General features: G+C 48.1%; 1 protein-coding gene across 1 annotated transcript in view; it reads right to left on the bottom strand.

Annotated features, from left to right (window-relative positions):
• The window catches only part of LOC147602932 (transmembrane and coiled-coil domain-containing protein STS1-like), a 76,327-nt gene that overhangs the window by 22,455 nt on the left and 36,748 nt on the right, over nucleotides 1–17,124 (bottom strand). The window contains exons 8-11 of the mRNA XM_086797465.1: nucleotides 11,364–11,461; nucleotides 11,094–11,185; nucleotides 10,400–10,470; nucleotides 130–265 (exon numbers count right to left, since the gene is read on the bottom strand). Of these exons, the coding sequence (XP_086653591.1) occupies nucleotides 130–265; nucleotides 10,400–10,470; nucleotides 11,094–11,185; nucleotides 11,364–11,461 (397 nt within the window). The remainder of the gene's footprint in view (nucleotides 1–129; nucleotides 266–10,399; nucleotides 10,471–11,093; nucleotides 11,186–11,363; nucleotides 11,462–17,124) is intronic.

A 17,124-nucleotide genomic window follows, 5' to 3' on the forward strand; every position in this document is an offset into this window, starting at 1 on the left:
GTATGGGCGTCTCGCTCGACAGAGCGCTCGATACAGCGAGATCAATAAGATTTGATATTAACAAGCCCTAATCCAGTAATATCATTGCACATCAAGAAATCTTCATAAACATGTTTGCAAGACCCGTACCTATCAACTGCAACAGCCCACTTGCTGTCTATAAAGTCGGTAAGAGCAAGCAGAGCAGCTGGCCAAGCTAGAGCAGTTAGCAGCGTGCTAAGAACAGTCATCATGGCTCCTGATTTCATCAATCCTTTGGAAACACCTGCATATGCAACAGTTATCAAATCAAAATAGGAGTTGGAATATTTCTTTGCACTGAAAATACCCTAAGAAACTCTTGCTTAGTGCACCCATTGCATACTGTTAGTAGTGTTACTTTCAAGCTGCACACAGGGAAGGGAGGAAACTTGGTCGCCTTCCTCTATGCTGTTGGGACAGCACCCTGCTGCTTGTGTTCTCCTTCCTGGGGACCTCCTACATGCAGTGTTTTGCAACTCTGCTAGTCCCCTAGCAAGGACCGACCGACCTTGCATTTTCTTGCATGTTGGCTGCTCAGGGTACGCACACAATGCTGTGGGTTCTTGCAAAGATCTCAAATGCCTGGAAAGACTTGTACAGCACCTATATATCAGGGATTTAAACCATCAGATGCTGGCCAACTGGGCAAAAAGGACACAGAAATATGTCTGCCTTGTGTTTACACATGTATGCCTCCCCAGAGACAGGTGCCTATGCCTGGGCCCCTCTCCTGGCCTTTTGCCTTCCCATTTGGCCTGGCCAATGGGCTGAAACGAGTCCATGGCCCCTCAGCTTCCATAATCCCAAAAGAGATGTTGCTAGTTCTATGCCTCTGAGGGGTTCATACACGCCTGTGCTCACTAGACCTAGACCTATGACACAGATAGGTAGCTGTTCACCAGACCAACTAGCCTGATAAGCACCCGGGACACCAATACATCATTCAAGAGGGTTACATCGATGTGTAAAACAAGCACGACTGACATGTACGGGACATGCACAATTGACCCTGACACACCTACGGTGGCACACAAGCTGACATGTCCCCGGACAAGGGCTCACAAGGGACCAGGTGGCCAACCACAAGGTCTTGCACTTTCCTGTACATCATGTCCACGGCATCCAAAGTGTGGGATGCACGTGACACAACGAGGTCTTGTGGATGGGTATCCTCTTGGAGAGTTTGGCAAAGGGTCTCATACATTTATCCCAAAAATGGGGGGAGACAGCCTTGAGGTCACGAGAAGCGCTTCTCCATCTCCCACTCGGTGCACCAGGGCTGCCCCTTATCTTCCATTTCATAATCGTGGAGGCGAAGAGCAGCTTCGCCTCCACAAGCGTAGCCGCCAGGGCTTCCCCTTGGCTCCTTTTCATCATGGAGGACGAAGAGCAGCTTCGTGCGAGCGTAGGTGCCAGGGCTGCCCCTTGGCTCCGTTTCTCTTCCTCTTTGTTGCAGAGGCAAAAAGCAGCTTCATGCGAGCACAAGACACCATCATGCAGGGCCCTGGCAATCAGGGCCTCGGCCTCCCCATCCAGACCTCGAAGGAGCTCTTGGATGCGGAGTTTGGGGATGACTTGTCCAGCTCAGATGGGAATCTTCGGCACTTTGCAAAGGCTATAGAGTTCTACCTCGCTTCTGGTGCATGTATCAATTGGCACAAGTCATGCAGTTTTTGGGTAGGACCCCCCCACCCCCCGCGGCGGCCCTGCGGGCCCCTTGAGGCAGCTTAGTGCCTGGTTGACGCTTTCCAGTAGATACCCATGGGGACCTCAGCGAGCTACCTTGAATGTTAGGTGGGCATTGGCATCACACCCAAGCAGCAGATACCACCCCTCCTCCTAAGTGTCCACTGTCCAGCGGAAGTTAGTATTCTGGAGCTCGACTCACCTTTCACTTGCTGGCCATGTTGTGGCCAAACAGGTTTTATTGGCTACTATGCGGTACATCGCCTCCTGCTGGGCTCTCCCCCCGTCGTGCATCAACCAGGTCCAGATGCTTATCCGCATCTTGTGGTCCAGTAGCGAGGGGCGCTACCAAGGCCAAGGTGGCTCAGCATGTTATTGTTCCCCCTCCCCAACTCCCCCACCCACCCCCCACCCCCCCCACGCACCACCACCACCACAAAGAGGCTGAGGCATCAATGATCCTGCTGCACAAAGCAGAGCCCTTCTGGGCAAGCTAGTTATCTGCAGTCTCCAGCGAGGAGGAGAAGTGTGAAAGGATTTTCTCCTCACCCGCATGCTGGCCCATACCCCCTCCCGCTACCAAGGCCAAGGTGGCTCGGTGTGTTATTGTCCACCCCCCCCGCCCCTCCCCCCCCCCCCCCCCCCCCCCCCCCCCCCCCCCGCCCCCACCACACCAAGGGGCTGAGGCATCAATGATCCTGCTGCACAAAACAGAGCCCTTCTGGGCAAGCTAATTATCTGCAGTCTCCAGCAAGGAGGAGAAGCGTGAAAGGATTTTCTCCTCACCCATGCTGGCCCATACCCCCTCCCGTAGCCATCCATGGCTCACCAGCACCACATGGATTTTCTTGACAATCCTGATCCGCTAGCTTAGCAACTCCTTCAAGGATAAGTTTGCGGCCAACCACTTTTGAGCCTGGGAGGCACTTCGCCCATCCCTTTTCCACTCCCCTCCCCTCTCCCAGTATAACAAGGAACGCTTTCAACGCCCTCTTATTTGGAACGCACTCATCCAGCTTCCCACAAGTCACCCCCTTGGAGCACGGCCCCACCTCGCTTGGGATCACAAAAGTTCTGTCCAAGCTCAAACTAAGGATTCTTGGCTCCATTTCCAAGCTCTCAACAACCACCCACCCACCCCCCCCCCCAACACACACACCCCCCCCCAAAACAGCACGAGAGGCTTGCTAGCCTCAAAGGAAGGACCTCCTACCTCGACTCTGCCATTCCCACAAATCAGCGCACCCCCATGGATCCACCCTCCCATTTTGTATGGGCATTGGGTAGCTTCCTTCTCCCGGTAAGACATTCCCCAATCTTTGAAATCCAAGCGAACTCAGCCCCAGCCTTCATGTGGTGGGTAACTAGAGAATTCTAGGTGCAAACCTCACAAAGGAGGACTACCCCTCACGGGCTCAGTTGATGAGCATTGTGGGCTTTCACTACAACCATCGACATATCAACCCTTCCCCTGTGAAGGTAGTTGATCATCCAATTTGGCAACTTTGGCTTTGGAAGAGCCGCTCCTTGAAATGCTTCAAGTGGGAGGAGGCATTGGGAGGACCCGACCTACCATCCGGAGGCCCCGAGCATCCCATTCTTCCGATACTCTCCCACTTGGGTCAGCGCATCCTCTTGCAGGAATAAGATGGCACCTCGGCGACAGCTGCACACTGACAAGCCCAAGGCATGTTCCCTAAGTTTCTTGCAGATTATTACCACAAGCCCAGGAATAGTTCTCTCCCTCAAAAGGTTACTCTCCTCCTATGGCTTCTGGCGCACCATAGCCTCACTGCTGTTGGCACTTGGCTCGCCATCACGAGGTGACCCTCCCTATGCAACCACTGTCGTGCCCCCAAGGAGACTCAGTGGCATTGCATCTAGGACTACCCAAAGGCCCAGCATGTCTGGTGGAGGATCCTCAAAGCTTTCACATCTGAGCCGAGCACCCTCTGTTTTGTCACTTGGGGCACGATTGTTTGGGCTATGCAGGCAGGCGCAACTCTACTTTACAAGGACAATTTGCCTCATTCTTCAGCCACCAACTTTTGGATCTCTGTCATCCCAGCCTCGATGGTCCCAATTACCCAGTTGACACCCGAGTCCGGAGTTTGTCATATCACTTCTTGGCAGACCTGGCGGGCTAGACGCAGAGGCCATTCACAGTGCCTCCACTCCCTTGGCAAAAACAATCCGCTCCATTTGGCTAGACATCATCCACACCTTGCGGGTGGATTGAGAGTGTCATACTGCTGACCCAGAGCCGATGCAATGCCGCCATGCCACCTTCCCATGCACATGCAGTCTGGGGCCCTTCCTCACTCAAAGGGGTGATGGAACGATTAGACACTAGGCCCCCAACCCCAGTTTTTTCCTCCCCCTCCACCAATCTAGTCTTCCTCCGAGAGCAGCCAGCCGGACCTTCCTTTCTTTTCACTCTATCTCTTTTGAGAGATGTCAGGCTCCACTTTGGGGTTGTTTTGTAGTTCGCTATCTGTGGACCTTTCTCTTTTATGACTTATGAAGGATCTTTTTGTGAAGAAAAAAACAACAACGGATTGAAAGTACACGTGAACAGTGGTTTAAACCTGGCAGATTCAAACTCTTAGAAACCAACAGATTAAACCTTAGAACCAAGCAGTTCAAAATTCGAACCCGACGGATTCTAACATGGATTTCAAAGAACGTCACACAGAATTCACAGTTTTCGGCAACGGTTCAAATTTCACTAAGATTAATGTGCAATTAAGGCTATTAATTTTGGAAGACTCGACTAGGTGAAATACACAAGAGGAAAGTTTGAACACGGCAGGTTCAAAGTTTAAATATGCAATATTTAAACTATAAATTCTCATGCCAATTTTGGCATAATACAAAAATTGGGATTTTGGACTGAATTTTTAGGGTTTATTAGATTTTTGGAGCGAAGATAGGTGCCTAAGACCAGATTAAACTTCTAAATTAAATTAATAACTAATCTATCAATTTTTACGGATTTTCGATGACTTTTCTACATAATAAAAGCAAGGAGATTAGAGCTGAAAGTGATCTCAAGCATATGCTAAGCAAGGAAAATGAGCTAACTTAACCAAAATCTAAGCCTATCACCTATTCTAGCAAACTGTTAATTGCTAATTAACAGTTTTTTTTTTTTTTTTTTTTTCCGGAAAAAAGATCCTTCTATTAGTTAATGAGAAAACGCCATATGGCTACAAAGCTCACCTCGCAAGGAGGGATAAAACACAATGAACACCTGAGCTCCCCCCCGTGGCTGGCCGCTCTCTGGGGGGGGCTACCTAGTAATACATGAAGGAGGTGAGAAAAGCCAAACTGGCGGCCGATAGTGCCAAATGACATCCTCGTCCCTCGCGGTGAGGAAAGGGCCAGGCTGCCAAGTGCGGAGGAAAGCCTTGCGGCGCCCTCTCATGCGATCCGAGTCTCCCTGGAGTTTCCCCCAGTGTCCTCTCAAGGTGTGGATGATGTCCACCCAGAGGGCCTGTATGACCTCCGCCGGTGGAGTCGTCTGGTGGTCAATGGCCTCCCTGCATCGGGCTCTCCATATGTGCCAGGCCGTCATGCTGCTGATCAACTCCCATCTCTGCCCGACCCCCTCCTGAGAGGCTGCCGAGGAGAAGTCTGGCGTCGGAACCACCGCCATCGCCCTGTCAGAGACCTGGATGGTCACACTGCCAGGAGCGTCCTCATATCCAAGTGCAGGGCCGCTATCCGTGGCCCAAGCTACCGCACCCCATGTCACCAACATCTCCCCTGGAGAACCTGCAAAAACCATCCTGAGAGCGCGCTGCCAGACCTGCTGTGCCTGTGGGCAATCCCATAAGCAGTGCCGCTGTGACTCCTGTGCATGATCGCACCGAGGGCAGGACGCTGGGTGTCTACCAAAAGCAAGCCAAGCCCCCACAGCCAATCCTCTATGCGCTGTGAGCCAGAGAAAAAGTGTCACCTTCCGGGGACGGAAGCTGGCCCAAAGGCGCTGCCAGAAGTCCCTAAGAAAGGCAGGGGAGAGCCCCTGTCGCCGCCAATGCTCGGCCGCTGCCGGGGTGCTCTCTATCCTGTGTCTCTGAATCCGCCGCCCCAGCCTCGCTGTGTACTGAAAAAAGGGAATGGCAGGGCTGGTAGGGGCCGAGTAGGGATCTCGCCAAAACCACTCCCCTGGGTCCCACTGAAGGCGAACAAGAGGCTTGCTGTCCCAAGCCCAGAGTCTCCAAGAACAATCCTCCCCTATCGAGGCCGGTGAGGGGTCTACATACCACTGTCTCTGATGAAAGCCGACCACCCGAACCCTCTGAAGGATACAACCCTGGAACCCATCCAAATCTAGTCGTGACCTCTGAAGCTGGCCACCCTCTCCCACTTCGAAAGTGAGTGGGGCGACTCTCTCCGCTGTGCCGCAGACCGCTAGGAGGATCTCATGCCGAGTAAAGACACCCATCCACTGTGGAGGTGAAGGGTCCTGTACTGGGGTCCGCCACTCCCGGGGGATGGCCGCCTCAATATCCTGTCTCATCAACTCTCTGCCCCTCATCCCACTGAGTCTCCTCTCCTGAGCCTCTGGAGGCAGCTGCTGAAAACATATCCAGTCGTCTAGGGACTGGGCTGGGCCGGAGCTCAACGGGCCCCACGACACGTGAGACCGCGAGCCAACCATATGGCCACTGGGGAGACGAATCAAGGGGTTCCAGATCAATGGCTGCCTCAGGCGCTCCTCATCGGTGCCCGGGGGAGTCTGGAAGAGTGCCGGCCTCAGATGCGCCCAGGCCCTCAGAAGGCTGGCTGCAAAACGCTCCTCGAAGCCAAGGCCCACTCCTCTGGAGCGCTGCTCCGTAAAGATCCACCTGATGCTGGGGTTCCAGGGGCCGCTAAGAGACGGAGTGCGGCTGAGCATCCTGGAAACAAGAAGCTCCTTCCACGGCTCAACACCTGGTTGGAGACCACGAACTACCAGCTTGCCAAGCAAAGCTCGGCTTTGGCAAATAGGATCTACAATGCCCAGGCCGCCTCTCTCCCTCGGCTGAGTGATCACAGCCCATGCCACGCTAATTAACAGTTTAATTAAGCAAAAAATCAAAAATTAGCCTATTCTAAGCCTAATTTAGAGCAAAGCTAAGCCTTTGTCTATTTCTAAATACAAATGCATGAAAACGAGAAGATTAATATAAAAACTAAGCAAAAACAAAAAAGAAATAAGAAAAAGATTAAGCTAACAACAAACAAATAAACACAAAAATAAAGCAAAACCTAGAAATGACAACACAAACAAGAATCTACTCCCAATGCTATATTGTACATGTTTCACGATGTGCCCGCTACTCCGTACAGAGCAATGTTAGACAATACATGCTATGAAATGCAAACCACGATTGCAAATGGGATGGCTATCCCCAACAAATCGGAGCCATATATGTTTAGCCTTGTGTGTGCAAGGATCTTTAGGGACTTAACAAATGCCAAGCTCGAGCAAAATCTTCAAGATCGTCATCGTCGGGTGTTGAAAGCTGCTTGTCAAGTGATTCTCTCGCACTCATCGCACCAAGGTAACTCCAAGCATCATGGATAGTGCACCCGAGAAAGCCATGGCCAATGTGGTTGCCCAAAGCTCCAACCATAAGCTTGCAATACCTAGAAACGCAAGAAGAGAAGAAAAGGGAGAAGGAAGAGACTTCGAGATCTTGAGGAGGGCATTGCCTTACCAAAACCTAAGCAATGACATGCCCACATACACTCACAAAGGGTTGCAAGGAAGAGAGAGAGAAACAAAGAAAGATATATAAAGCATCTACTAAAGACCCAGTGGGCCTATGAGACCAAAGTGATACAATAATGTCCATGGCATATCTCATCATGGAATGGAAATAAAACAGAACAAATCAAAACTCGCACTCGAGTGATACAAAACTGTCCATGGAAATCTCATCATGGAATACAAGGAACATGAAACATGAGAGGAGCATCAGCCCCCAATAAATGGTATACCACTCTCCAAAATATCAAGCATGGAGCTAATGAGTATGGCCAAGAGGTCTCCCTTAGCCACTTCACATGGAAAGGTAGCTCGATAGTAATAGAGCATGTCTTGGATCTGAAGCTAATGAGGGGTCGTGTGGCCGACGACCGGGGGGCTCTGTTTGCGGAGCTCGAACAAGAAGAGCCCTAGGCAAAGTCGATGATCCTAGAAAGTGGGTCACCCTCATGGAACAGACAATGAAACCTCCAACGGATCTCATAGTATACTAAGCAGCAACATTTGCAATACTCCTCTATCTCAGCCTATGTGTGGCATAATCGGTAGATCCTCTCCTCCCTCGGTCTCCGTATGAGCTCCCCGGCTCTGAAGACACGCTTAGCTCTCCATGTCTCCACTCTAAGGCAGTGGGATGAAGCCTGTATGTGGCCAATCACAATCCACATGACACGGCTACTCTCTTTCTCTCTCTCTTGAGGCTGCCCATGAAGAATACCGGCTGTTGGGGACTGTTTTGGAGGCTTCCATCGCGAAGAAGTACTGAAGGCAAGGGTATTTAATCATTTATTATGATTTCTAGCCATTGTACTTGTTGTACCAACCCTTGTACCTGCTGTACCACCCACTGTACCGGCTGTACCAGTCCTTGTACTTGTACCTATTGTACCAACCATTGTACCGACTATACCAGCTTTTGTACCTGCTATACCAACCACTGTACCTTCTATACTAGTCAATGTACTTGCTGTAGCAGCATTTGTACTTGTTGTACCTGCTGTACCAGCCATTGTCCCTGCTGTACCGGCTGAATGGAGCATTGTACTTGCTGTACCAGCTCTATTGCATGAAGACCTGTGGCTTTTGGGGAAGAATCAGTACCCACACGGAGGTATATGGATTATATTGTTGGCTCGGCATTTCTACAGCCTGTGTTCCGGCTTGGTAGCCTCGTGTTGGGCTATGTTATGGCATTATTTGTATATGGATAATCCGACATCTCCCGTGGGGAGAGTAAGGCCCTCAAAGCTTGTACATAATATTATTCTCCTTGGGTAATAAAATACTCCAAGGGGGGGGGGGTCGGCCCATTCCGGCCTCTATGTGGTGTCACATGTGCAAGCTCCATTTTCAGCATTTGTGGATGTTTTGTCCAGCTTTTATGTTTCATGCAAAGTGATGATGGATATGTGTTAAGGCTGTGGCCATGTTTAAATGTTTTAATATGCATTGATGGTATCAACAAGTGTGCCAAAGGCCCTAGTCCCCCGGGTGCCGCGAGTTTCACAAAGTGTACCAAAGGGGGTGGGAGGCAGTCCATGTGGAGCCCATATCCTGAGAACCAAGTGGAAACTCAGGCATACCCGCCCTCGAGTGCTAATTGTCTCGAGGACTCCAAGGCAAGCCTCAGGTATCTGTGGGGATCCATGTGACTAATGCGATGGAGGCATGTGGCTGTCTCGAAGACACCATCCACTAACATTGATCCTCCAGCAAGCTCTGCCTGTATAGTCTGATGGTTTGTTGCGGATCATACAAGAGAGAAAGAAAGAAGAAAGAAAGAAAGATATGTTAACGTCTTCAAGAAAGAGAGAGAGGAGAGAACACTCAATTCTATTGCATGAATGAGAAGATTAGAGTCAGTTGAGTTAAAAACAAGGTTTTATTTTTTATACTTCATATGCCATTTCTCACTAGGTCGCCCGGAAGTAAGTGACCCAAGGGCACCTATTCCTAGTTTTAAAAATCTTTTATAAAGGCTTGGCTTTAGTAGCCGCTTTCCTTATGATACAAGCTTGATGCCCAAGAAGTGTAGACATCCTTAAGACTCTTACAACATGGTAAAGACGCTTTTACAATATACTGGTGATGAGATAAAGACGTCTTTGACAGGATTAGGCAAGACACTATGAATATGTGATTGTTGACTGTAGATCTGTGTGGGCAGAGCGTTAACCTAAGTGGTTAAAACAATAGTGGACTTCCAATCAAAACTTGAAGACAAACCTTTGCTGCAGATCCCATGTGCCCAAGATGCTTCACAGCTTTAGAGTCAGCATTACATACAGGGATGCCAAAAGACCCACAGGATCTGGCAAGGCATTACACACTTGATTGGCAACATGAGGAAAGGGGCATGCTACATCACTTCGGAATTTGTAGCCTAACTTACACAGTCATGTCCCCTCAAGCTCTGTACAAGCAAATATACCCGGACAGGGCCATTTTGATTCACAAAGGAATCCTTCAACCTATCACCCTATATGCAACACCAGTATCTATGCATAGATCTCATTCTCCTGTTAGGCTGGGCTTGGAAGATCATTGCCAGTACTGCATGGCAAAACTAGAGATTCAGATGAGGCTCTAGATGGGACTCAGACTTACGCCTCTCAATCAATCTTAGTAGCAAGATATCGTATACACCCTCATGGCCACATGTGGATTCAAGGGTCACACGCCATAGTAGCCAGGAGAGCTTCCATCATGAGAGAGTAGGACCTCGGTCTTTTCTTTACATATATAGCCATAGGGCCTTCATGGCATTTCCACTCTCCGAATTGATTTTGACAGCCTCGCTTTCTTCCGTATGATTTCATACGAGGCTTTTACAGTACTTTATCCTAGATTTTCTGGGATTTGGTCATATTTAATACAAGTTCATTTTCTTGCCCAAAAAAAAAAAGAATATCACAGACTGGTCAAGGCACTTACTTGAAGTGAGCCAGTCTTGTATAGCAGTGCTGATAGCTATCAGGTTTTTTGTTTCCCATCTAAGTGCATACCTGATACGAGAGCATCGAGCTTAACCAATGGTCTTGTTAAACAAAGCATCTCATCTTCATACAGATTGTAATTTCAAATATTAAACTGAGACTTCTAATGAAAAGCATTCTTTCGATGAGGATGCCCAGAATTTTAAATAACGATGTATATGCAAAGATGAGCTAAAGGCAATTGTTTTCAGCAGTTTACAAAGCCTGTACAACTATTGAAAGCGATGCACCTGATGCATCAACACTCTTACTAAGGAAAGGATCCTTCCTTTCCAAATATCTCATGTACAGGGTTCCTTTAGGTGAAATGGAAAAGTCCCCTAAAAGGAGCCGTTCTTGCCTTGGACAAACTGCAGACAATGGAGAGGTAAGATTTCAACATAGACAACAAGGTGGCACGACAATGAGAGGCAGCCAGGAAAAGAGTCAGAGAGGCCACAAATTGAGTTGCTGGATGTCCAGGCAGAGAGGAGCAGAGTTGTTCACTTCCGGTAATGGAAGAGGTCGCATAGGCATGCCTTGTCAAATAGACAATCCTTTCAGCAACAGTTTTGTATGTAAAATTGTTGGCAACAATGGTAGCACCCTAATCACAGTAGGTGACACATTTTTCTAATAGAAAGCATACTTACATCTCCAAGTCACCGTCGTGTCCTAGCCAAGGTTTTGTGAAATCTTCCGAATCATTTAAAAAGCCCGAGACTACAATGCCAACTGCCAAACGCTGCAAAATACAGTTGCTCACACAGGGATGCTCCAAAGTTCATTCTCTCGCAAACATCCAAGAAATTCTTATAAAGAAATCAAACTGCAAGGGTGAAGCATGAAAGCTGAACTAGACTCGATTATTGCATGAAGAAAGAAAAGTTTTCAAGCTTTATGGTGATGATATAAATGCTTACCCCTTGTTGATGGTTTTCTCCAAGACCTTCAAAGCCGAATTCCTCAACACCTCCTGTTCTTCTGGCCATTTTAGAGCCTGTGAGGCCAGCACCAGCAGCTGCAAAATAAGGAATCTCAATGCTTTGGATAACAACTGCCCCCGAAAAAATCTATATACCTTGGAAGATACTCAAAATAAAGCAACACGTAACTAAACATGGTCTTTGTGAGAAATGCGATACTTGAGAATCCTCATCAGAACCCAAGCATAAGCTGGCCACTCGCTTTTAGAAGAGTTTACCATTTTGGAGTCAACACAATGCTTAGCGTGGTTTGAAACAACTATGAAGGTTGATGTTCACCGGCTCGTCATATTAGATGATGCAGCATTTATATAGATAGGGCTGGAAAGTGGGAGGGCAAAGCAAAAAATACATGATCAACAAAGTACATATGCTCAGAGGCTGAGCACTTTGCTCAACACTATGCTATTATGGGTCAAAGGGATGAATTGTGTAAACCTTGTGGTCTTTCAAGAGAGGAACATTATCTTCTATACGAAGACAAATCAGAGAACCCTGAGAGAGGATTGCCACAGGTCTCCATCCACAAGTAAGATTGTCTACAGGGACGAGACCAACTCTTGCTTGTTCCTTCAGAACCTAGAGCAAAAGTCTAAAACCAAGTGGAAACACGTAACCTGTGTTAGCCAAAAACAAAACCATGCATCATTCTACATATGACACACATATGCATGACACATATATGCATTCACAAACAATATGCTCCTCAAGATGCTCTACCTACTCTAAAGTAACACTCTAAGGGTTGCTCGCAAGTCTTACGCCCATGGACATCCCGCAAGACCCACGACTGATGGTACAACATGAGCATATGAAAGCACTCAATGCATCCAAACAATACATCCACTAAGTACTTCCCACATATGTCTCATGGCCACATATGTCTCATGGCCATCCCGCAAGAGTCACACATATGTGGGAAGTACTTAGTGGATGTATTGTTTGGATGCATCCAAACAATACATCCACTAAGTACTTCCCACATATGTCTCATGGCCATCCCGCAAGAGTCACACCCAGTGGTGCATCCATGAACATAATAAAGTACTTGATGTACCATACCAATATACATGCATCACACGACACAATCCAGAGTATTACCCAAAGTATTCTCAATGGTACCAGGATCCAATGGCACCAAAATACAATAACACCTCAAAAAGTGTATGCATACATGCACAAATAGAGTTCAATCCATATATCCATGAACCAAACCAACTCTAGGACTGCTCGCAAGACTTATGCCCTCCATAGAGTTATCCATAGTTGCAGTTATAGTTCAAGGTACGGCCGACTGTGAACCATACCCAACTTTACCATCTCATGTGACTAGTACACAATATCATAGAAGTCCCATAAGTAGATGTATTGTCAGCCTCCAGTACCTTCGGGTGAATACAAAGATGTCACCAAGCGACTCCTAGATGACAATTGAGCCTATCTGTAACAAGGGAGCGGAGGTGCTACCCCCCTCTTGAGCATTAGGCAATGCTCCAGACCCCAGCTCTGCTAAACCTGAATGAGCCGTAGCAAGAGTCGGCTCATCAAGATAAAGGTGCAATACCTGAGGTGAATCTGCTAAGTCACCCTCCTCCATCCACTTCGCATCCATCGGTGAATAGTTCTTGAACTTCACAAGATAGCGACGAGAAACTTTACCTTGTATATTTCTTTCCTTGAGTGCCAGTATCTGCTTGGGAATAAGAACCTCATCAAGTTCCTCCACTTCCATCTGAGCCTCATCTAAAACATCCTCAAGCACCCAAAACCTGCTTGCACTCCACCCAAGTGGTAAGCACAAGTCCCTAATGAAGCACAGTAGACCACCACTGCTAAACATAGAAAGAAACTGTCTTCCAAACCCATGAAGCCTCCATGAAGATACCACTGGTGACAAAGTGTCGAAAGCCATAGCCTTCAACCCATCTTTTGCACCATAACACTTCAATTGCTTCTTGTTCCTGGCCGACTACTTCTTGTCCTTGGTGTCTTTTCTCCTGAGCTTCATCTTCATCTTTTGCTCTTCACCTCATATAGGCAAAGACACACAATCCTGCACTGCCTCCTACACTTCCTTTTCACTTTCCACATGTTGAAGCTTTTGATGTGACTCTCATGAGACAACCACGGGCTCGCCTACTTGAGAAAGTCGACGATGTCCCAGCAACGGAACCTTGTAAACCGGCCTCCGTCTTCAGACGAAACCAAAGGGCGGTGCAAAACAAACTTGCACACAAAACACTTCAACACCTTTTAAGATATGGAAAAGGAAAACAAACAGGGGGAGCTGGAGTGCTCCTGCAAACAGTACATGGACACCGATTGGCCCCAAAACACAGTGGCGCCCCTTGCGGTATTTCTTTAATTGATTATAAGAGCTTTGATTACAATAAGGCTAAATACTCAGCCGTCACAGTAGAACTCCTGAAGCCTGCAAAGACCCTGCATTATGGCTTCATATTCACTCGGCATCCACAAACAAGTCCAGTGAAATATGCGGAAGCTTCGGAGAAGAATCGGTAACTTCAATACTCAGAATTCAGCACTCTTTTCGCGATAGAAATTAACGCACAAACTGAAAGGAGAAGTGCAGAAAATAGAGAGAGAGAGAGGGAGAGGTGGAGAGGACACAGTATTGGGTCCCAATTACCCTCTGTAGGGCCCCCACCACGGATGGTGTGTTTGCTTTATTAGAATGATGAGAAATCTGAAAGAAAATACAGCAATCTTGGACCTTTTCTTGGCTGGGAATACCCTGCCCTTGACCTGAATCCTTCACCCCTTTGCTAAGCACCCTCTTGGCTTTGTCTAGCCCCTTATGCTTGAGCTCTTGGTGGAGAATGAGATGAACAATTGGGATTATGGACTCTCCTATTTATACTACCCAATCATGAGCAGTCGGCCAACATAAAATACTCCCACGACTGAATTTCCAGCATTTAATGCTGAAATAAATCACATAAAATACTGCGTTTTTTTCCTAGCTGGCTGGGCATCATGCGCCTGCTTCTAGAGGGCTGGGCAGCCTGTATGGGCTGCCCCATACTTGCCCTACAGCCATATAAAGGCTGTAAACTCCTGGAAATAGCCTTAATCTTGCCCTAGGGCTGTCCTACAACCCCTCCATGGCTGGTGGGTTCAGCCTGGGCCTTCCTGGCCCTCATGGGGGTGGTTCCACACCATTCCCATGCCCACACTAAGATCCGGGGTAGCCCTATGGGTAGCCCCTTGTCCTAACCACTATCTACTCAGTGATCTGGCATCCGGTACCATACCAAATACACAGAACCACTGACATCATTCTAGAGGGAGACTCACAGCGCCGACTGGCACTGTTTCATGTGCAGGACAATGCACACCTGACCTTGGACTCATGTGCAGGACAATGCACACCTAACCTCGGACGACTGAGATGGATATCCCTGGCTGACTCATCCCGAACTGGGCTCACATGGGACCAGTTCACCATCCCAGGTCCTGCACCTTCTGTATAGAAATGTCTACGTGGCATCCAAGTGCGGGATGCACGTGACATCCCCTTCTGCTTAACTTGACGGAAGCTGCATAGCCTCCAAATAATCCGTCAATAACGCCGGATAGTCTTCGAAGAACTCTTTGTCGAGCCATACTGCTTCATGAGTTCCTCGGTCCTGAAACTTCGTGAGAAACTGTCGTAGTCTTCGGCCTGAGCCATGCTTGAAATGGTGCAGAAGGAAAGCATAACAAATTTGCTAAACCTATCAACAATAGTTAAGCACTGCGTGTTACGCTTACTCGGACTGGGACGCAGATTCGTGACAAAGTCCATGGAAATGTCTTGGAAAGGACCCTCAGGAATTGGCAAGGGCTGTAACAACCCTATCTTCTTTCCACGAGGCGCTTTCACCTTTTGACAAATGTCACAGCGTTGTACATATGTAAACACATCACGCCCATCTTTGGCCAATAGTATTGCCGTTCCAATTTCTCAAGAGTCGAATTCATGCCCCTATGACCACCTGTAATGGCGTCAAAGGCGTCATGGAGAAGAGCTGCCCTGAATGACTTCATAACACATAGTCGGCCTTTGTAGAAAAGCCAACCATCGCGTAGCAGAAAATGGCATGGTCCTGTGGCATCCAATGCCTGTTCCCACTGTGTACCGAATTCCTCGGAATCCGCGTACGTGTGTTTCATGTCCTCTAGTCCTGTACCAACAAGATCAAGTCTAGTGGTCTGAATCGTAGACACTTGTCCCTTCCTGCTCAAAGCGTCGGCCACTGGATTGGCCTTTCCTGGAAGGTACTCAATCATACCACTGAATTGCTGGAATATCTGACTCCAGCGGTGTTGTCGATCACTTGGCATCGTCTGAATCTAGCGTAATGCCTGATGGTCAGTGCAAACCTCGAAGTCACGGCCGTACAGGAAATGTTTCCAATGTTTCAAGGCCTGTATAACTGCTAGGAGTTCACGATCATAGACTGAGTAGTTATTCTCGGCGGGCAGTAACTTACAAGACATGTAAGCTACTGGATGACCATTATGTTGTAAAACACCTCCAATTGTGATGTTACTCGTATCGGTGATCACCTGAAATGGGTCGTCCCACGAGGCAAGTGCTAAACAAGGTGCTTCTGATAAAGCCACCTTGAGGTTCTGGAATGCCTCCAACGCTCGTGGAGTCATTCGAATCTTTTGCCTTCTTGTTTTCACCCCTTTAGCATATCAGTGAGAGATCAGAAAACTTGTCGATGTGGGTGGTATATGCCTGGCATATACCCACAAATGATCTAATGTCATAGGCCGTCTAAGATACTTCCCAGTTGACAATCTCGGCCACTTTAGCCGGATCAAGTCGAATGCCTTCAGCACTAATTATATATCCCAAGTAATACACCTGGAACAGATAAAATTCTGACTTCTTTTCATTGACGTAGAGCTCGTTGCTTTCCAGTAACTTAAGAACTTTCTCCACATCAACGTCATGCTGCTCAACCGTAGCTGAAAATATTAGTATGTCGTCCAGAAATATGAACACACACTTTCCAATCAACTCCCGGAAAACACGCATCATCATGCGGTTAAATGTAGCTGGGGCGTTTGTCAAACCAAATGGCATGACCACAAATTCATAGTGGGCCCGTTCTGTACGGAAGGCTGTCTTGGGGATGTCCCTCTCCACAATCCGCACCTGGTGGTACCCACTCTTTAAATCCAGTTTTGAGAACACCTTTGCTCAATTCAGCCTCTCGAGAATATAGTCAATTCGAGGCATCGGGAATCTGCTCTTGATAGTCAGCTTGTTGAGTGCACGATAATCGACACACAAACGGAAGACCCATCCTTTTTCTTGACATAAAAAATCGGTGCTGCAAATGGCGACACGCTGGGGCGGATGAAGCCAGATTGCAACAATTCTTGGAGTTGGCGGTCCAACTCCGATTCCATTGCCTTGGAAAGGCGATACGGAAACTTGCTCGGGGGTTCCGAGCCTGGGAGGAGGTCAATCCTGTGGTCCTTCGGTCTAGACAGGGGGAGCTTGGGAGGGAGGCTGTCTCGAAGAAAAATCTTCTGGAACTTTTCATGGAGAACCGAGTACTTCTCGGAAGCACTGGCCACCATCTGGGCTGTCTGGATGTAAATCATCACACACTGTGCGCCTTTCCTGACTGCTCGCTTAGCCTGCAAGTGGCTTATGAGCGGAAAGTTCGGAATT

Source organism: Cibotium barometz, chromosome 65 (genome assembly GCF_041138505.1).
Source record: "Cibotium barometz isolate CiBa-2024 chromosome 65, ASM4113850v1, whole genome shotgun sequence".
NCBI classification, from domain to species: Eukaryota; Viridiplantae; Streptophyta; class Polypodiopsida; order Cyatheales; family Cibotiaceae; genus Cibotium; species Cibotium barometz.